Source organism: Otolemur garnettii, unplaced genomic scaffold (assembly GCF_000181295.1).
Source record: "Otolemur garnettii isolate 467f Iridium unplaced genomic scaffold, OtoGar3 scaffold00226, whole genome shotgun sequence".
Classification (NCBI taxonomy): Eukaryota; Metazoa; Chordata; class Mammalia; order Primates; family Galagidae; genus Otolemur; species Otolemur garnettii.
Window position 1 is genome coordinate 791099 of NW_003852621.1, and position 27347 is coordinate 818445.

Here is a 27347-nt window from a genome sequence, read left to right on the forward strand (position 1 = left end):
ACCTCTGGCATATGGGGCTGGTGCCTTACTCCTCTGAGCCATAGGCGCTATCCCAAGACTGGCATTTTCTTTCTTTTTTTTTTTTGTTGAGACGGAGCCTCAAGCTATCCCCCTGGGTAGAGTGCCATGGCATCACAGCTCATAGCAATCTCCAACTCCTGGGCTCAAGCGAGTCTCCTGCCTCAGCCTCCCAAGTAGCTGGGACCACAGGCGCCCGCCACAACGCCTGGCCATTTTTTGGTTGCAGCCATCATTGTTGTTTGGCAGGCCCGGGCTGGGGACGAACCCGCCACCTTAGGTGTATGTGGCTGGCGCCTTAGCCTCTTGAGCCACAGGCGCCAAGCCAAGACTGGCATTTTCTACACAGCCTCATTCCCTTGAGACCTGCCAGGTTGTTGCACACATGGTCTGTCCCTTCTATTGAAGTTACATTCCATGGTGTGGACACACCAGTTTGTTAGAGGACATTGGGTTTTTCCCATTTTGGAACTATTATGAATAAAACTGGACATTCATGGGCATGACTTTGTATATAATGTACATAATTCCATGAACCCCCATTGTTCTGGGATAAACCACCAGGAGTACTGATAAAATCTGTCCAGAGTTTTTAGAAACTGCCACAGTGTCTCTCACCAGCAGTGAATAGAAGGTCCTGTTTCTCCACATTTCTGATATCTGGTAGGGTCTCTGTCCTCTGCTGATTCTCCCATCATGGTCAGGAGAGGGCTAGATGGGGTCTCTGTCCTCTGCTGTGATTCTCCCATCATGGTCAGGAGAGGGCTGGATGGGTCTCTGTCCTCTGCTGTGATTCTCCCATCATGGTCAAGAGAGGCTGGAGAACTGCAGGGCTTCTCAGGAAGGAAGGAGGGTTTGCCTAGAAATCAGAGCTCAGGGCACGTGGCCCAACACCAGGAACCTGTGCTGGGGCCGTGAGCCAGGTACAGGTTCACAGGACCCCAGTGGTTTAGGAGGCAGAATCACTCCCCTCTGATGAGTGTGAACGTTGGCAAAGGACAAAGGCAAGTTGCATGAAGAGAAATTGTCTCCGAGCCACGTTCATCTGAGACATGGTGAAAAGAGATAGAAGGGGCCTCAGATCTGGGGGGACCTGTTTCTGGAGAACCCAGGGGCTGGAGGAAAGGAGGTGCAAGCATGGAGAGGCCCTAAGGAGAACCTGGAAGACAGCATGGAAGCTGTTTCCACAGCGGCAGGGGCCACCCTCGGGAAGCAGAAGACTTGTAGCCCCCAACCCAGGCCCTTAGAATCAGAACTACCTGCTGTTATAGCCCACAGGCCCTCTGGCTCACAGGGTCTCTGAATCTGCACGAAGAGTGTCCAGCTGCTACTTTGGCCCCAGCCTGGTGGCTCAAAGCAGCCGCATTCTCTCTCCTGGACTGTCTGTCAGGGCTCCAAGGCGTATACAACAGCAGCCATCTTGTGTTTGCTATGGTTGGTCATGCCTGAAGAGGTTACTAGAATGGTTACTTAATTCTTAGTGGTGAAAGTAAATAATAATGGCTTTCATGTAGAGTTTATAATTTACACAGCAATTTCATGCACATTATTTGGTTACCATTGGACCATCCAGGGAAACAAGCAAGCAGGTGTCATTGTTTTTACAGGTTCTGAGGTTGGTGACTTCTGAAGACTGTGTCCTGTACTGCACTGGGCTGGGCTGGGCCTTGGGAGCCTGGCCTAATGGTTTGTGTCCACACGCAGTGCAGCTGCCTCAGTGGGGCACAGGCTAGCAGGTTCAGGGAGAACAAATCCTGTGACCCTGTTCTCCCAGACGACTGGGCCCTTAATCTCTCCCTGTGGCCTCACCACAGTCATGAACCCTGACGCCATCCTGGGTCTATGTTTACTTTTGCCTACACCTTAAACCACCTTATAAAAACCCCAATAAAAAGTACTTAGAGCAAAAGATCCTTCCAAATGTGGTTTATTTAATCCTCATATCTTAGCAAACAAAGCTCAGTTCCTGTTTTATGTCTTTGGATTTCTACACTCCTGAATGTTATCGGATGAAATTTAAGAAAATAGTAAGATAAAATTATCCATTTGGACGTCAAAAGATTTGGATTTACTCATAGAATTAAGTCTTTCCACAATGTTCCCTGCCCTGCACATACTTTTCTTTTTGGGGACTGGGGATGGGTGAGGCCCTGCAGAGAGGGTCCCCACCAGGGTCTGGGGCTGGGACGGTCAATGGCTGTGGGGCTCTCTGTCTCATCAAGTGAGATGGGGAGAGAGAAGAGGCAAAAGGTTTCACCTCAAAAGTGCTTCTATGGCCTTCTCCATGGGCACTTACCTTGAACTTCCCAAAAGACACAACTCGGCCACTGTGCAGGTAAGGACCTGAGCCATGAGCCAGGAGGTGCCAGGGATTCCTCTCTATGGCACACCGTAGTTGGGCATTGTCACCTCTCACTTGGGTTTATGCAACAAACCTCTAAGACTGTCCACTTGTGTTGGCCACATTGTTCAGGTGGCATCCAGAATGACCTTGAAAAGCACAAATAAGAGGACTTCATACCTGTTGCTCCAAGGGCAGAGCCAAACATCTCACTTTAGCCTCTAGCTGGTTTATGTCTAATCACTCACTTATAGGTAAGAGAGTCCGTGGCTGCCCTCCTGGCCTTTGCTGATGTGGTCGTAAGTTTCATTCCTATGTAAGCTAGAAATCTGACAACATACTGCTTTTATGTTAGCACCTCAGAATGTGACCTTACGTGGAAATGGGATCTCTGCAGATGTCTTTAGTTAAAATGAGGTCTTTAGGGTGGGCCCTAACCCCAAATGACCTGTGACCTCTTGAAAAGGAGAAACTTGAACACAGACAAACACACAGAGGGAAGAGGGCACAGACCCAGGAGAAGACGGGCATGGCCCACTCAAGCAGCCTGAGGTGGAGCCAGCCCTTCATACCCTGGTGGAGAACTCCAGCCTCCAGACTTTGGGACGGTGAGTCTCAGTGAAGACACTCAGTCTGTGGGGCTGCTACAGACCCGACAAAACCTGAGAACTTTGGGAACAACTCCATGCCAGCACAACTGAAATTTTAGATCAAACGGACAAGTTCTTTAAATAAACAAGGTAATAACACTTCATGGGAAAACAGAAAACCCGTGTAGTGTTAGAACCACTGAAGTCACAGAAACAGAATCAGGAGTAAGCAAACACCCCGCACAGGAGCCCTCAGGTCCAGGTGCCTTAACCAGCCACACCCTCAAGCCCTTCACTGGTGACGTTGGAAAACAGAAAGAGGAAATGCTCTCGGCCTCACTGCACATGGCCGGGGTACTTCACATAGGACACCCAAAGGTCACAACAGACACAGAAAGGCATTCAGCATCTGGAGTCATCAGGAAAATGCAAATTAAAGCCTCAAAAAGATAACACTCCCTCCCCCCAAATGGCTAAAATTAAAGAGACAGCAAGGCTGTGTTGGGGAGGGTGTGGTGCAAATGGGACTCTCACACTTAATGGTGGACGTGCACGTGGGCACCATCCCTTTGAAAGTATCAGCTGGAGCCGACATGTGCTCCACGATAGCCCTGTCCCTCCTGAGTCCAGACCCCACACGTGCAGGGCAACTGTGTCCACCATGGCCCCACAGAGAAGACCTTCAGGCAGGTACACTGTGGTCTACTCACTTCATGGAACACAGCCCAGAAGCACAGTAAGAACTAGGGCAGCACTCTGATAAACATTAGACACAACTCTGAGTCAAGCATGGCTCCAGGTCCCAAGGCGGGCTCCGTTCATGTGGGCCTGGCCATAGCTGTCAGGGATGGGGGGTCACCAGAGTGGTGCCACTGGGAGGGCCATGAGGGGTGACATGGTGGCTGGTACTCAAGGGTGGACATGTGGGGAGGCGCAGGGCTGTGTAGGGCACATCTGTCATGGGAAGGTTTGAAGTGCTCACCTCCCAGCCTACAGGTTGAGTCCGCTCAGCAGGACGGAAGCCAGTCTGGATGTCATGGAGCCCCCGGCGTGGGTGGCCTGGTACGGTGGGATGGCTCTCAGACAGGGCAAATGCAGACCCTGGGCCACAGAGCAGGCTGGTGATCCCACAGGTCTGACAGAATCCCAGAGGAGAGGACAGCAGGGATGTGACCAGGGCCAGGGAGTGCATGGGTGCAGCTTTGGAGGGGGGGCTCTGGCCTCCCAATTGTAAGAAAATGAATCTGTGTCCTTGAAGCCAGTTGCAGAGAGGGGTGGGGGTATCCAAAGGATGCTTGCCTATAGTGCTTCTGGGACCTGGGCAGCCTGGCATCACTCAAGGTCTTTAGGAGAGGGGTGTGTTCATTGCCCCAGAACATGCCCAGCTTTGCCAGGGCTTCTACTGCACCTGTTGTTGGCAACCCCCTCCCCAGACTCCTAGCCTACAGGAAGCACCCAGGCTGAGCCCAGTGGACAGAGCTGGTGTCTTCCCAAAGACCCGACAACCCCCGAATTGGTTTCTATGGGCCATGGGTGGGCAGACAGCTCCTGAGCCGGGGCTGTTTGTCCTTATATTTGAGCTTTTCAATTAACCTGAAGAAAGTATCTTCTATAACATGAGTGGCCAGTGCCAGGGTGTGGGGATGCCCACGTGCATTAAGGGCAGCCGTTGCTGGGAGCAGCGGTCCATCCTGCCTGGGTCTGGAGCTGACTGGTCAGGTTTGGGATGTGGAGATTCCACCTGCTGTGGGCTCCGGGTGCTTGCTGGCTTCTAGGCCTCCACCTTCTCCCAGCCCCTACTGCACAGATGCCAACCACATCTTTTCAGGGTTCCGCACATACTCACACTGATACTTGGAATGCTCTTCCAAGTCTCACCTGTGATTGCCACGGGGGACATGGCCTGGATGTGAAGAAGAACCATGAAATCTCAAGAAAACACCCATGTGCAGCCCCAGCCCACCTCACTCCCGGGCACTGAGGGCATCATGATCCTGCTCTCAGTATGTCTAAGACCCAGAGGTGTGCATTAGAACACTGCCCACACACAGAACCACCATGGGGGAGCCCGTGCTGAGAACAGACTTGAGTTCCAAAGCCAGAAGGCCCTGAAGAGCTCATCCTTGGCTCGTTTTCCTTCAACTTCTGCTCATCCTAGAAAGGGAAAGGCAGGCACCAGGCCCGGGGAACAGTGATTTAACACACGTGACCAGCTGCACCTTACAAAGGACAACCTGGAACTTGGTACTGATTAATCATTTCTTCAAAAAAGAATGTGATTTCAGGGCAGCGCCTGTGGCTCAAAGGAGTAGGGCACCAGCCCCCTATACTGGAGGTGGCAGGTTCATACCCAGCCCTGGCCAAAAACTACAAAAAAAAAAGAATGTGATTTCAGCAGCTGCAAGTAGCAGCTGGTCCACGTGTCATGTTCTTTGCAGGGTGAAAAGGAACTAGCTCCAAGTGTCACTGACAATTGTGTGGAAGTGCCAAGACGAGGCTGCAGAGCAGATGGTAGCACTTCCCACTCGGCTGCCCTGGGCTGCCCAGGCCAGAGGACCTTCTGGGAAGCACTATCTGTGGTTAGGTTTATAGCTTCCTGCGCTCGCCTTTCTAGAACACATCAGCTAACAAGCAGCAGGTGTTACAGCAAAAGTAACAGTCCTTGTAGTAACTAGTTTTGATGTTAAAACTGAAAAATGAGAGTAGCAAAGTATCTAAGCCTGACATTTTTCAGGCTAACGAAAGAAAGTAGGTTGCACACAAGGTCATTTTAGGGGAGCTGAGCCACATATGCTCACTTACCCAGGGCAGAGAAACAATGGCCAATGCTGGGGACCTGCCCCTGGGACCCTTGGGCAAAGCCAGGCACTGTTTGCTCAGCAGTGAAGTTTCCTAACAGTCCTCCCTCCGTGAACGCTTGACTGTTGGCATATCAACATGTGCCAAATGAGTCCCTCCAGGGCTCAGCCATAAGGTTCAGCCTCCCTCCTCCATGACAAGAGCTCACGGGGGTCCTGTTTACATGCCCCCAGGTAAAGGCACTGGGCCTAGGAAGCCTCTTGCGAGTTTTAAAAATTTCCTACTTTCCTGATGCCCCAAGTCCCCACACACAGGCTGTGAGCATCCTGCCCAGGGGATCAGGTGCATCTGTGATGGGCCCACCTGCAGCCTTCTGACCCATGACCCATGAGAGAAACAAGCTCCATACCTTCCCATATTCTCTGTGTGGGCCTCATCTAAGTGACCAGTTGTAAAACCAAGTATTTGCCCTAGCATTCTAACTGATAATATTAAAATATGGCAACTTGAAACCAATGTGTTTTTCTTTCAAACTACTAAGTGAAATTTACAACATACCTGTGATCCAGTGATTTCCTGATAGGTACCCAGATTTGTTTTTGAGTTTGAACACCCTGGAATCGGGCACATCATTCACATAATACAGCCCAGTTTAAGTGTCCCGAGAGAGCCCCACAAAGGCCAGGCCTCCTGCAAACCCTGGTTCAGTGCTGGACAATCAAAGGGCCTGGCCTAAGAAGAAAGGCTCTGAGCCTGTGAGTGAGAGAGGCCAAAGTGCCACAAGCTGAGCCAAGAGCAGGGCCCTGAAACACACCCTGATAAAGGCACACTCTGCAAACTGCAATCCCAATAACTTCATTTCACTGAACATGATCAAACTTTGCTACCCACTAAATCCTGGACTCTCTACCTGTCTTCAAAACACACCTTCATATTCTCCTTTTTCTGCTCTCACCAGGGTATTTCTCCTAATAGAGATGTGATTAATCTGAACAGTCGTAACTCTGTATAATGCTTTGGGCTGGAATGGCTGAGACCTATGTGTTAAGAACTTTCATAAATCAAGGCTTAGGGGAATCTCTATGCATTTTCTTTCTGATGCATGAATAAATCTACTTTGTGTTGCTTCCTTGAAAAAGGTAAATACCTGACATACTTCCACAGCCAGAAAAATTTATTTTAAAGTAGAAACATACATAAAGCTTTAAAACAATCAACCTTTAAACAAAAGGGGAAAAGCCAGTTGATCCCAGAGTCCATATGGAATGAATTTCCATATGCATTAAAATTCACATAAGGAACACTTAAAAAAACAACTTGAAATGGAGCTCTGACCTTCTCCTTCCTGCCTGGAAGGGCTCTGGCATGTGCTGGGTGCAGGGACATGGCACCACCCAGCCGCCATGTACACTGCTTCCGGGGGAGGGCCACGTAGCCCAGGTGGCCCCTGGAACCCAGCTCTGTGGCCAAGAGATGTTCACATGTGTGCAGCACCCCACATGTGGCCAGCACCTTCCACATCCAACACAGAGGGACTCAGGAGAAGTACGAGAAATGTTCAAAGGGATTTTGGCAACGCAGATGTAATGTGTAGGGAATTCCACCAAAAACTTCCAAAAATACTCAGTTGACAGGCAAGCTCTGTGCAGCATGGGCAACCCAGCGTCAGGGTGGCGTTCAGTCTGCATGTGGCCTCCGCTCAGACTCTTCCTCATAGGACTCCCCAAATTCGTTTACTCTGCTCTTATCCACAGGATAAAGCCTGCAATGAGGACATAAGTGGATCACAGCACGACTGCAGGGAACTACAAAACTCTGCCTCAGATGAGGGGGCAGCCACAGCCTCGTCTGCCAGCTGCCACCTCTGGCCTCCCAGGGTCTCAGTGCTGCACTTGCAGGGACTGCTCCCTCTAGCCCAAGACTCCCCAGGGGGCCTTGCCTGTGCCACCCTGGTCACCAGGTTAGAAGCCGAGGCATGACAGGACACAGCACCTGCTGCCTGGAGTTACATGGCCACAGTTCAGCTTTAAGAACTGACCCATTTCCCACTAAGAACCCTAGGGTCCCAGTCAAAGGCCATTTGTCAGGACCTGACCCATGTGCCTGAACACCAAGGTGAAGACCTTCTGGGTCTCCAGGATGCACAGAGCCTCAGGAGATCCTGAGAGGGGCCCCATGGATAATGACCACTGCAGCCACTGCAGCATCAACGTGTTGCCAGGGCTCATTCTCTACCTTTAGGGGATGAAGGAACCAAAGGGTGGGCCTCAATACTGGGGTACTGAGAGAACCACCTGAGTGCCGTGTGGTTGTACATTGCATGTTTATGGGAAGCCCTTGCTTTTAGAGATGGACACTGGGGCACCCAGGAAATGGCCGCCCTGGAACAGCACAGGGTGTGCTGGGTGGACCAGCAGCTGCTGGGACAAGAGCAGGGCTAGGACGTGGCCCATTTCTCCCACTGCACACAGGGACAGAATGTACTAGAGTAGTCAGACACACACAGAATGATACCAATATTGATGGGGCCAGAGCCTAAAGCTGCCCTGTGGAAAGGCACAGCTTCTCCTAGGAAGGTGGTCCAGGGCCTGGACAGGGCTCCCCAAGAGGGGCCGTGGGGAACACGCCCTAGGCAACAGGCACTGGGGCTTCGCCTACCTCCTGCAGAGAAGCCCCTCCTGCTCACTAGGACATGCCGGGCTGGACCAAGTAGGCACAGCTGCATCCTGTAAGTCTCTGCAGTGCTCTAAGACACAGCCCCTTCCCAGGGAAGGCCTGGCCTCCCACCTTGCAAGTAGCACAGAGGCGGGGCAGCCCCAACTGACAGGAAGGACAGATACCAGCCCTGGGGGATGTGGGTAGAAAACTTTCTAGAAAACTTTTCCTTGGCTGGGAGGGAGACTCAACTTGGCCTCCAGGTCCTAGAGACTGCTTTATAGGTACAGATAATGCTTGAGTGAGTCAGCTCTTAATGTTCTACCCTGTAGGGCCCGGGACCCAGAGGCTGCTCTCAATGCTGAGGACCCAGGCTCAGTGTCTGCCGGCAGAACATGGGATGAGGCTGAGCCTGGCCAGGCACTGTTGCTGCTACACAGCAATGGCTGTGAATTCGCCAATATCCCAGGGACACAAACATGCCCGCACTGGCTAAACACAGTTCACACAAGAGTAAGCACGACTAACGCACAACAACGAAACAGAGCAGGGATAGTTTCCTGCTACATCACAGCTCACGCAACTGGGACCCAAGTTCCAGCAAAAGGAAAACCAAAACCGGCATGCTGTTGTCCCCCATGGACAGGCATGCGCAGGGTGTTGAGGAAGCAGTCCTGGTGTTACCCAGAAGTGCCACACTTCAGAGGTGGCCTGGGCTTGGCGTGCACAACACATACTCACCACCGCTGGTACAGGTAGACCAGGAACACCACATCATCCCTGAAGCAGGCCAGCCGGTGAGATGTGGGCATGGTGATGATGAAGGCGAAGACGTCGTCAATGAAGGTGTTGAAGGCCTGTGGAGCCCCACGAGAAGGTGAGCCCTGCCCGGGGGCTGGAGCGAGCAAAGGGCCGCGGGGCAGCAGGAAGCCGGTGAGTAGAGGAGCGCTCAACTCTCCTGCTGACCTCTCATGTTCCCAGGGACCCAGCTCACCCGCCTCCACAGCCTAATGGTCACTGTCCTCAACTCCCTTGGAGCTTTCAAATCTACTTCAGAAACTGTAACTATGTCCCATCTCACCTCGGCTCCACCCATACCACCAACCCTGCCACTCCATGCTGAGTTGGGGCACCTGCAGTGCTGGATGGCACCACTCGGCTCTGCACAGTGGCCTGCACCTGGGCGCCTGGGCCGGGGTAGGAGGTCTGTTTTGTGGCTCACATTGCCAAGAAGGAACATAGCTTTTAACTCAAAAAATGTCTTGTTACTCCAACAGAGAACTGGTCTTTCAGAGCTTTTTCAAAGTTATTCTATGGCTTTTCACAGTTTTTAAAGGAGAGCCCTTAACATTTTTCAATAAAAATGACAGGCCACCAAAAGTATTTTGAGTAGAGATGACTCCTATGACAATGTTGCCTGGAAAGTATCTTCAGCCACTTTGCTCGAAAGGGAGCAGACCCTTCTGGAGGTTCTTACTTTGTACGTGAAGGCCTTCCAGGGCAGGTGCGCCACCGACTTCATCTGCGACAGGACACACACCAGTCAGGAGCAGGCAGCACAGATCACAGGTGCCACGTCCGGGCAGAGCCGCAAGGCCTTACCTTGTAGTTCACGAAGAGCTGGGGCAGCATGAAGAGGAAGCCGAAGGCATAGACGCCTGTGGAGAGAGACGGTGCACATGAGGCCCAGTGCTCGTGGCCCCAAGTCTGCATGTAGTCGGCAGATACTCATACCCGACAACTCTAGGGCTCTGTGTAGTGTGATGCAGCAAATTTGCTAAGAACTGACTGCGAGGGGAGAGCAGAACTCTGCGACTCGCGAAACTCTTGCTCCAGGGTTCAAGTGTATACCAAGCACCAGAGCCTTCTAGGGCTGCATCCTGGTGGTGCAGGGCACTATGGGACTTGTGGGGTGGCAGTTGGGCAGCACAGTGCTGCCTCAGACAGGCCCTGGGCCTGAGGCTAAAGACAGCCACATGCCTGCAGCTTCAGTCTTCAGTTCCTGCAGCTTGAGGAACCACATGTAGGCCATGCTGCTTAGCCCTGGTGTGCTCTCATGCAGACTGGGTGAGTTGGAAGCCACACCTCCTGGGCTATGTGAGTTCGCTCTGTGGTGTTCACACCCCAAGATCATCTAGAGGTGCTTCTCAGGCCCTACCGCACTGTGAAGTGACACCTGCCCGCACTCACTCTCAGCTCCAACCTAGGGGAACCAATGTGTTGGACCCTCAGATCAGGCACCTGTGGCCCAGACTAGGCAGTACTGTGGTGTGAGCATCAAGCCCCAAGGAAGTGCCTGGATGGGGGTACGTGGGGGATCAGCCTTGAATCACAGGGAGCCTGTCACCCGGGGTCACAAAGCAGGAATAAAGGTGGCATCTGTAGCAAAAACTGTCCTATATGGGGACACATGGACTTACCATTGACAAAGCTGTTGATTAACCAGGAATACCAGCTGGAATGGAAAAACAGGTGGGAGTGTCACAACAGTCCAGTTTCCCATATCTCTTAATGCCTGTGTTAAATCAACTCAACTCCTTCCTAAACATCCTCTTACAAACACCCCCACACCCTCATGGTACCTCTGCCTGGGACACTGGGTCACAAACCCAGCCCCTTCTCTGCTTGGGCCTGTGCCTCTGAACCCTGACACCTGCTCCTGAGAGCTTGCAGGGGCTGGAGCTAGGTCTTCATCACAGGGGAGGAGACTAAGGCATAGCATTCGCCTTGCACAGCAGCAGGGGCAGGGACGAGAGAAGCCACTTGCACACAGCACCCAGCAACCAGCAGAGTTTGCTCCGAGCTCAGTAATCAAAATGGATTTTTCAGCTGAAAACAGGAAAGCACGAGGTATGTGAGCTGCCCTACCTCTTATACTTGATGTTTAGGAGAGAGTAGAATGGCGCCCCCGACACACAGAGGGTATAGCAGGTAAGACAAGTACTTCATGGCCTGCAAGGGAGGGGTTCCCAGTCAGACACCCCTCACCTCAGACCCCACACAGGCTCCCAGTCAGATACACCAGACCCCACATAAGCTCCCAGTCAGACACACCACAACTCAGACCCTGCACAAGTGTTTAAAAGAGCTCGGCAACAACAGGAACGGACGAAAAAAAAAGGAAGCCCATGGCAGGGAGGACAGTGAAGCTGCCCTGGACAATATGGTGCTGGTGGATCCAATTCCAAATCACGGGAGGTCACTGCCAAGAGCAAGCCCAAATGTAAACTGTGGACCTCAGTTCACACTGTAATTGATACTGGCTCATCAAAAACCAACCAACCAACCACCCTACAACAGATCAATAAATATAACAGAAAGGGATCTCAAGGCGCTTTTCTGGAATTATGTATTGAGACTGCCTTTGATGTGTAATAATGTACGTACATCGCTAAATGTATTTACTCTGATTTAAGCTTTATTACAATCTCAATAAAACCTAGACTGTAATTTGATTATCATTAAACCAAGAAACTAAAACCATTCCTGTGCAGAAGTCAACTGAGACTCCCAGCCTGACAGCAGTGGGGTAAAGTCACCACTGTGAAGTTGGGCCCATCCTCCAGGACACAGATCCAAAGAGGTCTTGGTAACAACAGGTTGGTTGGTGGCAATCATAGCATGCACCATGGCAATGAGCTGGGTGCCTTGAAGGTGTGATTTTACAAATAAAACCACTCCTGACACTTCAAAAGACACAGGCATGGTTTTACCTGCCAAGACCATCTGAGTCCCTTTTCTTCCCAGTTAAGAAACTTAAGTTCAGAGGATTTGCCTAGCTCAAGGTGGGCTGAACATAATTCCAAAGAAACGATTTCTGCACCAGGTCATCACAGCAGGAACCCCACCTTCTTGGTGTTTATTTATTTATCTATTTTTTGAGACAGAGTCTCACTTTGTCCCCCAGGGTAGAGTGCCCTAGCATCACAGTTCACAGCAACCTCTAACTCTTGGGCTTAAGCGATTCTCTTGCCTCAGTCTCCTAAGTAGCTGGGACTACAGGCACCCACCACAATGCCCAGCTATTTTTAAGAGATGGGGTCTTGCTCTAACTTAGGCTGGTCTTGAACTTGTAAGCTCAGGCGATCCTCCCACCTCGGCCTCCCAAAGTGCTAGGATTACAGGTGTGAGCCACCACACCTGGCACTGTGCTAGGTGTTTGCTGCTGTTTTTTTCACCGAACAACAGCATTGTGAATGCCAGCACCCAGGACTGGCTACTGAGCACACACACACCTGTCCCCTGCCACTTACCTGCGTATCGTATTCCTCGGTCTTCCTCTCCGATTCACTGTAGGAGCCGAACTGTTGTGAAATTCAAGACCATGTCAGTTGAATGGCAGGGGTCTGACCACAGCTCAGCTGGGAATGAAGAGTGTCACACGCAGCTGTGAAGCTCAGAGAGCCATGGCCAACTGCCCCTGCCCGGCTCTGTGTGCGGGAGCACTGACGCAGGTGGAACAAGCCACCAACAAACACGTGGCAGGGCTCAGAGGTGTGCAGGCTCCTCCCACAGACTCTTTCCTGCATCCCTCCGCTGAACTCTGTTTTGAGTGTTTCACTCCCTGTATAGACACAACACTGCCCCACACCAGAAAGGGGAGGCACTGCTGGGCTGACACTGAACTACAGGACACGTTGCATTTGCTGACTTTCTGTCCTGTATCTGCTCATGGTCTAGAAAAGTGGGCCCAGTACTCCTGAGGGTCCCACCTCAGCCTAGATCCTCCATGCAGAGTAGCGAGCCCCCTGAGTGTGAACTGCCAGTGCTGTCATCTGACCCTACCCCCAACCAGCCTGGGAGTCTTAGTGATAAAGAGAAACTGGGGATAAATGCACCCAATAGCAGTGGGCACCATATTTGGGAGGCAACTGAGCAGGACAGGCCAGGACCCTCTTTCCAGCAGGCCGGCTCTGCTTCCACCAACCTCAGAACCAAGTCTTGGGATGGGAGCCAGCTGCAGTCAGAGGCCAGCAGCACCCAGCCAGGGAGGCCTGTGAGCTGGAGGCCTGCAGAGTCCCCCAGCATGTGGGAAACTCTGACCCTGTCTGTCTTCTCAGCCACATTGACCCGCATGCAACAGGAGAGAGTAAACAACAGTACTGAATGACCCCCTGCCCTCAGAGGTCAGCACCTAACCAGGGTGCAACTAAGAAACAGGACACAAGTAACCAGGCAGGCATGAACACAGCATCTCAGAGACCCTACCTGAAACTCGGGTCTCAGGCCTCTCCAAAGAACAGTCATCTTCAGAGCTTTCTTCACTTTCCAAAGCTAAGGAGGAAATTGGGGAATCAAGTGTTTCAGAAACCAAGGCTGAAGGGACACCAGACAGAACTACCTAGACAGTCAGCGTAGGTCTCAAGCCCAGGTGTAAAGCACTCAGGCTACCTGTGTGCCCCACCAAGGTGCCCCATCGCTCAAGCAGGCTGGGGGTGTCCTGGCTCTCTTGCCCTTTCTCCTGATGCTTAGCAGGCTATCTGCTCAGGGGGGCGCAAACAGCCAGCACTCAAGCCTGGCCTGTTCTCAGCTCTCTGAGCTACCCAGTCTTCCCCCAAATGATCTCCACTTCCTTCTTGGGGTACCTGGCAGATCCCAAGTCTGTTTCTGACATTCTCTGGGACCCACCCCCAATCCCATGTCCTCAGCTGGCACCACCTGCTGAGCTCAGGACTAGTACCCTGCTGAGACGTGTTCTCACACCAACTATGACCATGGAGGTCATCCACTAAGCTCCTCTGAATAGGCACCAGCAGCCATGGGGGAAACAGGAGAACCTTGGGCTGACTCTTGCTCCCCTTCAGGGTGGTGGGTGTGCAGAGGTTCCCCGGAGGGCTGGTTCCCAAGCACTCTGCCCCACGAGGCTCCCTTTTGTAAGTCTCCAACCAACCAAACTGGACGACAGTGTACCAAGTTGCTGCAGCTGCTGAGCCTCAGCCCCAGCAAGCACGAGCCTCCTGAAGCCCACAGGGTTTACTAAATATGGTAAAACACTTGGCTTGATGGGTGACCGCAGCAGCTGAGCAACCAGAAACTCTACTTCCACGCCGCCCCCCCCCCCCAAAGGCTCTGGATGGTGGCTGCCTCCCATTCCTTAGTGTTTCCAGAATGCCGACACTATCACTGCCAGGAATAGCTCTGGCGAGGTCCCCAGGTGGTCTACCCAGTGCCGGGGCAGGGCCCAGGACTTACCTCAATGGCGGCTCCAACACCTGCAGGGACCAGCACCAGCAGGCTAGTCTGCTCATCCAGCAGAAAGAGGAAGATGACCACCGTGCTGAAGCAGCGCCAGAGCACTGGGGATAGGAGCCAATTGGGGAGTGCAGGGCAGTCCCCGTGTGCCCCCCAATCCCCATCAGTGAAAGAATGTGGACCACTACGTGGCTACAGAAAACGCCATGACAAGACTATTAAAGGCAAAAAACTGACTGTTCTGCCATAGGTGAGCCCGGTACATGTGCACCTGAGCCACGTGTACAAAGGCATGAGCAGGTGAGGCTGCCCTTTCGTATCCTCACATCACACCCCACACCTCTGCACAAGCTCTGGGAGATGCGTTTCTTTTGAAGCTGAATTTCAAAATTCACTTTTTTTTTTTTTTGCAGTTTTTGGCTGGGACTGGGTTTGAACCCACCACCCCTGGCATATAGGGCTGGCGCCTTACTCCTTTGAACCACAGGTGCCACCCAAAATACATCTTTTAAGCTCTTCCTCCCCCCTGCTTTGTGCAGACAAAAGAAGCAGACCCCACAACCACAGGATACCTGGTCGTGGCTGCACTGCTGCCTGCTGACCTCCCCCACCTGGGATGCCCAAAAAGCCAGAGGTGTAGGAAAGCCCTTTCCCCTCCCAGGACAGTAGCACAGGACAGGACAGCGCCCCTGAGTCCCTGGTGACATATCAGGGCCACCTGAGTGGCCAGGACACTTAGGACCACCCTCTTGGGCATGTTTTTTCCGTGTGACAAAACTTTCTCGGTTGAAGACACTGGCTCGGGTCTGGCTATCTAGCAACCTGATGGCTATGTAGCTGTGCATCCCTCCCATACACCATCCACCACTGCATCCATGTGCCAACCACCTGCTACCACCCACAGGGCACATACCACAGGCCTGCAGTGGGCAGGGGAGGACAGGCAGGCTGGAGGTGGTGGCCAGGGAAGCAGGGTGGTGACGTACATCCCATCTCCATCTCAGTCCCATGAGCACCCAGGAGAGGTGCAGGTGCCTTTGGCCATCAGCCCGTAATCATCATGAGGGCTGCCTAGGTTTTAGGATGCTTAAACTAAGAGCTTCTCAAGAACTCACATTAGCCTGGGGCAATGTCTGCAGCACCTACCACAGTCTATAGCCAACTGTGGGCTTCAGGTGAACCCTGAGACTGGTCCCCCCAGCAGCAAAGTGCAGTCTGGTCACCCACCTGCCTTGGTGGACATGCCGATCATGCTCTTCTTTTTCTTCCAGAAACTGATATCGTTTTTAAAGGCCAGGAAATCAAAGAGAAGCTGGAAAGAGCAAGACAACAACTTGCATCTCATCTTGTTTCTAGCACTTGTACCCAAGCCTCAGGGGCACATCGAGGGAGATGTCCACACTCTGAGCCCACACACCTGTGCGCCACCTGCCATGGCAGAACCATGGAATTCCAAGGTGGGCTTTTCCCGGCACACGTCTAAAAGGTGCATCTTTGACTCAGATCACGGGAAGGGTCATGAGGGGCTGAGATGTTCACCTTCTACTCTGACTCTCAGGTCACATGATGGTCAGACACAGACGCCCTGCTCTAAAGCTGCTGCTACCAACAAGGGCGGTCTCACCTCTCACTGCATTAAAAACGCACAAGCTCATCCTTAGAGATACTTCAGGCTGGCGTGCTGGGGCATCATTACAACTCACTGTAACCTCAAACTCCTGGGTAAAGGATCTTCCTGCGTCAGCTCCCTAAGTAGCTGAGATAGGAGCAAACCACCACACCTGCCAAGACACTGACCTGCTAATAAAAATCATCACTTCACTTCCCAATATGGCTTTGGAAAGTTTTAGCTCAGATGGCAGCCAAACTCTCAGGTGCTCAAAGCCAACACTAATGGCTCACCCTGGTGCTGTCCCACCTTCCGCCCTGGACAGCTTTCTCCCAACAGCTCCAGATGCCATGTACAAAAGCATGGGTATAGCAGCCCCTATATGCAGTTTTGCTGCCCGTGGCATCAGCTGCCACAGCCCAGGAAGGTGATCTGAGAGTGAGAACACAGTGATGCAGCATTCATCACCACGCCCTGTTGTGACTTTTCTGCTACTAGTGCTGTTGCCAGTCTCTACCACACCTCACTCACGAACTAACCTTCCTGGAGGTGCGTGCACAAGGGAAAATACACAGGGTATGAGGGTTTGGCACTACCCAGGTTTCATGCATCCATGAGGGACCCCAGAGGATATGAGGGACTACTGTATGTATACAGGACTGATTTTCATATCTTAAAGTCAGGGAGAATTTAGACATATAAAATAATTTTGCAAATACATTCATTAATCTAACTGATAGGAACATTACTCAAAGCATTTTGGTTCTACAACTGCCCCCAAAGTCCTGGAGGCTGTAGACAGTGTTCTGTGGCCCCCTTGAGCCAGGAGAAGGGCCATTAAGGCAGCAGCTGCAGGCTCAGGTGTGCTGGGTATTTCTGAGGAATAGCCCAGCTAGCCCCAGGCCTGGCGACCCGGGGGGGGGGGGGCAGAGAGCCTCCCCCATACCCTTGCCTCTTGCAGCCTGACCAGATGAGGTGATGACTCACGTGGAACGCTGCAACAAAGAAGGTCAAGGCCAAGAAGTACAAGTTGGTGTCCACGAAGATGCCTTTGACTTCATCTGCGTCCTTCTCAGAAAACCCTGCAAGGAATAGACGCAACATGAAACAGCCACTCCGACCTCCTCACTCACAAAGACATCTCTAAATGCACAAAACACAAATCTCATTAGCAGCAAAGGTTCAGTTGGCCAAAATTGTGGCATTTCAATTTTTGAGACAGAGCCACAGCTCACAGCAACCTCCAACTCTTGGGCTTAAGGGATTCTCTTGCCTCAGGCTCCAAGTAGCTGGGACTACAGGTGCCTGCCACAACGCCCAGCTTTTTTTTGTTGTAGTTTTTTAGCTGGCCTGGGTTGGGTTCGAACCTGCCACCCTCGGTGTATGTGGCTGGTGCTGTAACCACTTTGCTATGGGTGCCGAACCAAACATTACATTCTTAATAAAGCAAATTTCCAGACACCATGTAAACAACCAGGTCATTTCCAAACAGATAAACTGGAGACAAAGTGTGAGAGAGCTGCTGACAACAGGCATGCACCACAGACCACCCTGCCGCTCACCGAACTGCTGCAGCGAGAACACAGCGTCCTGCATGTGGATCCAGAGGCGCAGCCGCCCCAGCGAGACCTTGTCGTAGGACACAGTCAGGGGCAGCTCGGTGGTGGAGCGGTTAATGACCTGCAGGAGGAAAGTCACCTGTGAAAATATGCCACCACACATGGATAGTTCACTAAACAGGCCATCTCTCAGAGTCCCTGATGGCCCTGTCCACGTCACCCTCAGGACACTGCCCAGGTTGACTGCAGGATGGTCCAGCAAGAGCTCCTGCCTGGGCCCCCATAGCCAGGCTGGGCTATGACTCTGCCCCTTCTCAACCAGCCACTGGTGCTGTGGGGACAGAACAAGCAGTGTCCTTGTTCCACCTACCTAACCCCGCACACCTCCTCTGACCACATTCTCCCCAAGTCCAGTGACACGAGCAGCACCCTGTCTGTCGGCCTGCCAAGCAACAGGCATGGAGGCAACTTGCAGCACAGAGGGCAGAGCAGAGCATGGCCTATGGGGCCTCAGCACCTACCTGGGAGCCAGAAACCACATGGGGGACACACAGACCCACGGCACACACACCCCAGAGCAGCATGTGGGAGCCTATGTGCACAGCCCAAGGTGGCCAGGTCCTAGGCCAATAAGGTGGGAAGAGATGGAATGGGGCTCACAAAAGTGGCTCTCACCCCACAGCACATGGGCAGTGACCACCCTGGGGGTCCAACATATGCATAAGGGCCACAGTCCATGTGTTGGAATGTCCAGTGAGGCTGTTCTAGTCAAGCCCCTGTCCTGGCTTGCACCTCAACCTTTCATCTGCGGGAGGCAAGGGCATGGTGCACTTGGAATCAGCAGCCAGAGTGTGTCAGGTTGGCCAGACACCAGGCCTGGGCATCCTGGGTGCCCCACACAGTGCTCAGGGGCTGTGGCTCAGGGCAGCCCTCAAGGCCCCTTTAGGCAGTGCCCTGCTTCCTGCTGGCACTAGATGCCTTGGCTATTCTCTAAACACAGCAGACCGTGAAACCTGGCTGCACATGACAGAACAGTTGTGACGCCTCAGAGTAGGACCAGCCTCTCCCCAGACCACACTCCAGGGCTAAGACCCAGCTGGTCACTTGAAGGAGGTACCCCACAGACACCTCCCTGGAGCCTCCACTCAGGCAGTCTGCAGACAGATGTATGACATCTGCTGCTGCCCACTTGTGATCCACTGTTCCCCGAGTTCCTGCAAAGAGCCAGGAACTCAGACATCATGAGGGTGACTTGGTCAGCACTGCAGTCTACAAAGTATCATTTCATGCATTTCAGAAGAACCTGGCATGTTAGGAGGTTCACAAACAGCAAACTCCAGAAAACTGAGGGGAACCAGTTTTGCAGAGGCAAGGAGGCTGCTCAGGGGAGGCTGAGGGCCAGCCAGGCTTGCTGTGGGCCACTGTCTAGGCCTAGCCTGTAGGGTGGACAGAGGCGGATGGAGCTCCAAAAAGCAGAGGACCCTGTGTGTTAGGTATTCAAAGGGCCTGAGTAAACAGCTGTCCACAGGAGGCAGTGCAGCCCAATGGGCAAGGGTCTAGGCAGCCTGGTGCCTGGATCCCTGCTGACTGGTTTCACCCACTGGCAAGTTCCCCACTCACCCTAGGGCTGTTTTGTCATCTATAAAATGGGGAATGTGCCTACTTCACAGTTACCAAAAACCGTAGGAGAATACTCAGCCTGGCTTTCATTGAGGGCTCCCAAGGAACAGCACTGGTCCCTGGGAAGGCAGCAAATCCAAGCTCTTTGCTCTTACCTGACCCTAGCCCAGGAGGTTACCACCTAACCCCAAATAACCTTGCCTGTGAGATGATGGCACCATAGCCTCCACATGTGGTTGGTGAAATATTCAGAATGTGCCAGGCACGCAGTGACATTAAACATTAACCACTTCTATTATTCTTACTATCAGCTAACGGTCAGCCATGTTTCCGCTACTCTCAAAGGGACCATGGGAGAAATGGGCACTGGCACCACCTGAAACAGCCACAAGGGCACCAGAGTCTGGTGGTTGGCCACGTGACCACAGGCCCAGGAGCCAGAGCTTGGAGGCAGGGCCCATGATGCGCTCCTCAGGCCTCCTGCAGGACCAGCCCCACAAAAGGCATTTACTCAGCAGCTTTCTGAACTGATCCAGCCTCAGGTCAGAAGACACACACAGATGCACCTCATATTGTGAGAGCACGTGCTGTCTAGCACTTCACAAGTTATGTTTTGAGTCTTTCATCAGGGAGGACTTGGGGCTCAGGAGGGAGGGGTTGGGAAGACCCCAGACTGGCCAGCAGCAAACCCAGAGCACAACCAGGTCCTGGGGCCCCTAGATAAGGCTTCACACATCTGACAGCAGGACTCCTACCAGAGATGGAGGGGACGTCAGCCTCTCACTAGCACAGAGGCCAGGCAGACAGAGGGTCACTCACCATCAAGTCCTTCACGCGGTTGCTCAGCTGGTCAATGAACAGGATAGGCAGGTAGTGCACAGTCTTCCCCAGCTGGACCCTGGGGGCACAGTTTCCAAATTCAGCACAAGGACCTTTGCCCACAGAGGGACCCAGTCTCCCCCAAGAAGTCCCACCCGGCACCACTCTGGAGTTCTTAGTCACAACTGTCCCTGGATATAGTCTCCTAGAGAAGAAGAATCTAGCAACATTCACACCTTTGAAGGCCCACTCTCCCTCCCTCCCGCACATAATTGCAGCCACAGACTGGACAGAGAACCCCTGGCCACTAGGAGATGGGAGACAACAGGGCCTGTCGCACAAGAGGACAGAGCCCAGGGCTCTGCGCGTGGACTCAGGGCCCTATAATGCAGAGGAAGACCAGGATGACCGCCTGGTGTGGCAGGATGGAGAAGAGTGAGGCAGCTTTTCAATATGTGACCCTTTTTGCACCCTTTTCAGTCACATGAATTACATACTTAAAACAAAGTTCAGTTACTAAAAAGAACACGCAAACCCTGTAGCAGCACCACAGGCATCACCACCAGTGAAGAAAAGCCGTTCTGATCATGGTCATGCCAGAGGCTCATGGCACGTGATCAGGGCTTACCTGTGCTTCTCAGAGGGCAAGAAACATTAGGTATCGAAGGTGCCTAACACATTAATTTTAATGGCTGTACTTAACTAAAATAATGGCAAATAATAACTAAAGTAATGATCTAAAAATGTATTTTAAGTAAGTTTACATGAGTTGAGGTGATGAAACGGTGCAGTGCCTGAAGTGACATAATTTAAGCAGAAGCCCTCCCGGAGCAGAGGGCTAGAGGGACCTGCCCGTACTTCACTCATGTCCTCTCTGATCCCTGGTGGAAATCTCGGTCAGCATGACCCTGAAGAGGTGGTGGGAAGAGCTGGGGGCCCCAGGCTCCAGGTGTAGGCAAGGCCTGACGGGGTACTGGCTGGCGTGGGCCCAGGGGACCCCTACCCCTGCTGCTGTACCACCCTCTGTCCTCTGTGCTGCCTGCTCCAGGCACAACACTCACATCTTCATGTACCGGTGCACATCAGCCGGCAGGGAGGACCCGTCAAAGACGAAGTTGTCCACCATCACATTAAGCGTCAGCCTCGGTCTCCAATGAGAAACTGGCTCATCCAGGGCGCCTGACGGCTTCTTCTCTGCTTCAATCTGCTGCTGAGTAAGAGGAAAAAGAGAGTCCAGAGCTGGAGATGAAAATCATGTTGGTGAGGGAGGCAGCAGGGCAGCTGGCACGCTCACCTATGCATAGAGTGGCCATCCAGACAGCCACCAAAGGGGAAGGAACCCATGGGGAGGCCACAGGGACCTCGTGGCTGGCGACTTCCCTAGACCCTCACCACACACCCTCCTTCTTTCTTTCCTTGAAAGCCACGGGGAGAGGTCTTGCAACACATGCTCACAGATCTGACCAATTCCTTTCTTAGGGTCCTCAACATAAGTAGGTGACTTCTGGGACCCTGAGAAGAGCGAGACCCTATGTAGACAGAGCAAGTGTACAACCAGCTCAGCCCTGTGGGCATTAAGAGCCCAACAAGACAGCTTGTAAACCAACTGTGTAAGGGTGTCCAGGTGGGGAGAAGTGTTCAGGGCCAGGCATCCATCCTTAACTCTGACAGGCAAATCTTAAGTCATTTTAGATCTGTAAATTCTATGAAACGGTATTATCTGATTTCCTAAAGACACATCTGTAACAATATAACTAGATACAATAATTTACATGAAAAACAGTTTTCCAAATACAGCAACTGCTTGTATTTATTCACATCTGCCGCACGTCCATCATCTCACTCCTTGGGACGCCTGAGGGGGGCTGCTGTCCCCATACAAAGGGACACAGAAGCCGACACAGGGTGACCACAGCAGGAGCACACCCACCAGGGCAGGCATGAGCTGACGCTGGCAGGGTTTTCAAAACCCACCCTCAAGCCTGAGAGGTCCTCTGTGTTTGGATCAATTTCACAGCTGCTTTCTGAAAAGCTGCCACCTTTCTCCTTCTGCGAATGATCAACTTCTAGTCAACACATATGGGCACTGGAATTTCCTTATTTTACCTATGGCCCTATTAAAGATCAATTATGTGATTTCCAGTTTTTCTTTGTGCAGACGGCTTTCTACAGAAGTGTAAAATATAACATACATGTACCTTTCTGATAATTTTGAATTCTTAAACTAAATATTCAAGAACAGTCCAGTCCTGTATATAACATAATGTGAGCCCAACTCTGCATGACAGCTCTAGGACATGGGGAGGGGACAGGTGCTACCCAGGGCTGGAGGGGGCCCAAGGTCTGAGAGGGAATTGCGGTACAGAAGAATGCTAGTGATTACTTAAGCTGCCCCAAGCTGAGTTAAAATTGATCTGCAAACCCTTGGGGAATTATTTATCTGAAAGGTAGAAATGCATGATAGTAACATCCAAATGGCTTCACTTTCCAACAAAGTCACCACAGCCTTTGATGTTGGGTGCCCATGCAGAGAGAAACACAGCAATTTTAAGAGGGAGCACAGTCCCCTCTGTCAGCAACAAGCCAGTCCCTCACCTGTGCAGCCGGCTCCCCTGTGAGCAGATTGATTTCTTCTGGCCTGGGGACCATGTAGGTAGTCAGAGGACTGACCAGGTGCACCTGTTTCCCATCATGCCACGGCAGGACCCCAGCATGATGGAGGAAGATGTAGGCATACAGAGTGCCATTGTTTCTTGTCTTCTTTGGTACAGAGACATTAACTGTCCTAAAAGAGAACAAATTATTTCATCCACACACATTATATTCTATGTCTATATACACAGAGACCATGCAAATACCTTCATAAATAATGCTGTTTCAAATCAATTAATTTTAGCTCAGCAGTCTTGAAACTGAAACTCACTTGCCTATGACTTCACTGGTAGTCCTAAACACAGATGTGTTCTAAGAGTATTTTAACAGTATGGCAGCTGTAACTGACAGCAGAAGGGACTAGCACTTCCTGCCTCCACTTCAGGAGGCTCAGAGGAGTCACAGGGCTAAAGAAGCCAGGCAGTAGCTGGTAACTGGGCCTGGCCAAGACACCAGCTGATTTCTTCAGTGCACTAAGTAACACAATGAGACAGTCACAAATGCAAAGTTCAGACCTCTGTTCCACAAACTGACCTGAGCCACATACGCTACATGTGTTTCTTTGATACTACCAGAAATGATCAGAAATTTAATGTAGGTAGTTTTGGGGGGTTGTAATTTTATTTTTTGGGGGGGCTATAATTTTGAAGATGGCAGATTCTTTGCCACAAAAGACCAACTTTCAGGCCTCTGGCTGACCCTGCTTGTGCCAGCACCCTAGAGCCACAGTGGGTATAGGTTCTCTGGGTCTCAGCCCAGGTACTTGGCTCCTCACTCTCATTGCATAGCCTGTCACCAAGCTGGATGCCCACATATACACCACACATTCCCCTGCTTAGGATTCCTTCTTTGCAATCTTATGGCCAAAGTTCTAAGTAATTCCTGCTAATGTGAGAAACACGAAGGAAGATAAACATCTCACAATCAAATATAAAGAGTGTGCCTATACCATGACATCTGAGTGGCTCTGCTTAGCAGCAGTGTGGGGCTTTGCCCACATTCTAGGGGCCACTACTGGTGAAACGCATGCCGAGGCAGGACCAAGGGAGCTACAGGGAGCAGAACCAAGAGCACTCATTCCTTTTTCCTTCTCTAGTCTCAGTGCCGTGAGAAAAGAAAAACCCCACTCTCTGTCCACAATCACCAGCACAGGGCCTGGCACAGAGGAGGCAGTAGTCATACCTATAAACTTGAGCCAACACAAACATGTTCCCAAATTAAAAAAAAAAAAAAAGTGGGCTGCTAGTAAGTGAAAAGCAAAGGAGCCAGCACTTTCTGCCTCAATTTCACGGGCTCAGTGGTCACAAACTGCCTGAGGCCTCAGGGCTGGGGTGGCCAGGTGAAGACTGGCACCTGAAAGCCTGCTTCCCCTCCCCAGTGCACTGTCTCCAGCTCTCTGACCAGAGCGGTCCAACAAGGGGGCATTTACTTCAATACAAAGTCTCAGATTTTATTACTCTCATCTGACACCTCCCAGGCAACGAAGATGGAAAAACATAGAATCTTGAGAAGCAAATCATGTTTAAAATTATACCTCAATTTAAAAGATCAGCCATATATTAGAGGTAATAATAAAAGTTACTCTACATATGTGCATGTTGTTTGATCTATTCTAACATCACATGTCACTAATGATTTTCTGCAAAACTGTTTCCTCCATCCCCCTCCCTCTTCCTTTACAAGTAATTTAATAAACTACTTCCAATAGGAAAAGATAAGTTGTCAATAGTGGTGAACAAGCTTCATTCTCTACCATGTCAACCCAGTGTGACATCTGCTTCTATTGCAAGAACCTCCCCAGCCCCCACTGCTGTGCACCCCACTACCATCAGACTCTAGTGTGCACTACTTCTGAAATGACAAATCCATAATCCGCCACTTTCAAGTCTAAATATTTACATTCTACATACAAGTCTCCAATTAAAATATTCTAACATTTCAATACATTTGTAACACAATTGTAACACAATTTGCTTCTTCAAGGTAAACTTAACGCTAACTCTTATAACGTTTACCCTAGTGCTGGCACTTTGTCCCACTCCCATATACCTTTCAAATTTGGTCTCCACGTCAAAGTCTTCCACGTTCAAGACGAGGTCAATGTTGTTCTCAGAACCCAGGTTGGACCGCGTGGTAGTGTACACGCTCAGCTGCAAAGGGGCGTCGCGGGAGTCAGGGCGGCAGCGTCAGGTTAGGAACCCCCGCCCCTTCACCCCACCGACAGCCACCAAGCGAGCTGACAGCCAGCCGGCCGGCCACTACAGGGACACAGCTCCGGCCCGGACAGGACGGCGGGGTCGGATGTGCCTACTGCAAAGAAAGATCTGCCAAAGCGTGTAGCTGGCAAGGGACCCCCCCAGGGCAGGAGATAAGCAGAACCGGGCGCCTCCTAAGCGGCGTAACAAGGGCACCGGGGCAGCGCGTGCACCCAGCCGCGGGGAAGCTGGGTGGGAGAGCTCGCTGCTCACCTGCAGCTTGGGCCGCCGCGCCAGGTAGGGCTGGATGCAGTTGGCGTCGCCGGTGCACGGACGGGTGTAGACGATGCCATACATGACCCAGCAGGTGTGCACCACGTACACCACGAACACGCCCACCACCAGGCTGGTGAAGGAGCTGCGGCCGCTCCACATGGCGCCACCCGCCCGCGCCCGGACCCGGCCCGCTCCGCAGCCGCGGGCCCCGCCCGCCTGGAGCCCAGCCGGCTGCTGCCGCCGCGCTCAAGGGAGAGCAGTCACCCACTGCCGCCACTGACGCGGGGGAACGAACGCGCCGCGCGCCGCGGGCTGCCGGCCGCCCCACATCCTCCGGCCGTCGCCCTACCTGGCGCCCCAGGATTCGCCGGCCCGAGCGCCGCTTCCGGGCGCACCGTTCGCCGGAAGTGGACGCGCCGCGAGGCCCCCTGGGAAGCAGCGCCTCGGCTGCGCACGCGCGCCCGCAAGTTCGGGGGTGCGGCGCGGAATCAACGTCACCCTTTCGCGCCGCCCTCCCGGCGTGCCCTGCGGAAGTCCGAGGCACCGCCCCCACAGAAGGATTCCGGGACTCCCCAAGGGGGTGGAGTGTTAGTAAGCATTTGAGTGTTAACGGGAAAAAGCCCAAACTGTAAAATAATTTAAAGGTATTTATTCCACTGGAGTGCCGCAGGCTGGAGAACGTGGCCCCAGGAGACCCTGAGGGAGCGCCCCAGAGGCTTTGGCTGCAGTTCGGTTTCTGACCTTCGGGGAGGCGGGACTGGGGCAAAACCGCAGTCAAGGCGGGTGCGGGGCTTGGCCGGAGAGCTGGCGCCTTTGGGGGGGCTTACAGGTTACAGGCGGGTTCAGAGAGCCTTGCGTTTGTAAGTGACTGAAGAAATGAAGCTTTTTCTTATGAGCGAAAATAAAATCTTTAGCTATCCCCTCTTGGCCAAAGGGACCCCAGAAATACCCCGAAGCTGAGCTGCAGGCCATGAGAGGGGTCAGACCTGCCTGGTCATGCCCCTTCCCTTCTGGGAGAGGTCCTGTGTAGCCCATTAGCAGGCTGAAGGGCCACGCAAGACAAATCCTGAACTACATCTCAGGGTCCTGAGTTTACTTAACATATTACTGGAGTCTGGGTGTATGTCCGGTGCCTTCTTCCTGATGAACAGATTCCCGCATCTGAAAACATTACAAGCTTTTAGGCAAGGCTTCATTTCTTTAGTCACAAAGAATCATCAAAGCATCTCTGAACCCACCTATAATCTGTAATTCCTAGCTTCAAGATGTTCTACTTTTTCTGGGCCCAACCAATGTACACCATCCCTGTATTGATTTATGACTTTATAGCTCCCTGAAAAGAATAAAATCAAACTGACCCAACCACAGGGAGTCCACTTGCTCAAGGCTTTGTGACTCTGGGCTATGATCCTCTTACTTGGCTCAGAATATAATTCTTCATTTTGCAGAATTTTGGGGGGTAAAGCATGTTAACAGAAAAGAAGCCATACTTTGTAAAATAATTTAAAGACTAAGAGCCATGCCTAGAAAACTTGAGCAAATGGATTCGCGGTGGTGGGGTTATAATTTGGTTTTATACATCTAAAGGAGACAGGAATTACAGGTAAAATCACAAATCAGTACAGGAAGGGCATACATTGGTTTGACCTGAAAAGGTGGGATTTTGGGAGGGGGCACAGTTTATAGGTGGGCTTAAAAGATCTTCAGTTGACAACTGACTGAAAGAGTTAGGCTGTGTCTAATAGACCAGAAGTCAGTGAAAAAGGAAGGCTGAGTTAAGGGAAAGGGCCTGTTAATCAGAGACAAAGTGCTGGATAGATTCCAGTGGTTTGTTGAGTATACTGAGGACCTGCCGGTGTGTTTTGCATGGCCTTAGGCCCCTTAGTGAGTCATAAAGAATGTCTCTAAGGAGGAGGGGGCGTGACGAGGCAGGTCTGATCTCTTTTCACATGGCTAGCAACTCAGGCTTAGGGGATCCCTTTGGCCAAGAGGGGTTACAGTCACTCAACCATTGGGGGGGGG

General features: G+C 52.0%; 1 protein-coding gene across 1 annotated transcript; it reads right to left on the bottom strand.

Annotated features, from left to right (window-relative positions):
• Positions 1-6903: 6903 nt before the first annotated feature.
• On the bottom strand, positions 6904-25716 carry CLPTM1L (CLPTM1 like). The gene is given in 18 exon segments (XM_023508171.1): positions 6904-7510; positions 9145-9260; positions 9881-9925; positions 10006-10061; positions 10824-10858; positions 11272-11300; positions 11302-11355; positions 12657-12707; positions 13612-13677; positions 14596-14699; positions 15823-15907; positions 17192-17286; positions 17767-17884; positions 20203-20281; positions 21264-21409; positions 22798-22987; positions 24904-25004; positions 25323-25716. Coding segments are annotated over 18 exon segments (1617 nt in total). The 5' UTR covers positions 25485-25716; the 3' UTR covers positions 6904-7425.
• Between the last annotated feature and the right edge of the window lie 1631 nt (positions 25717-27347).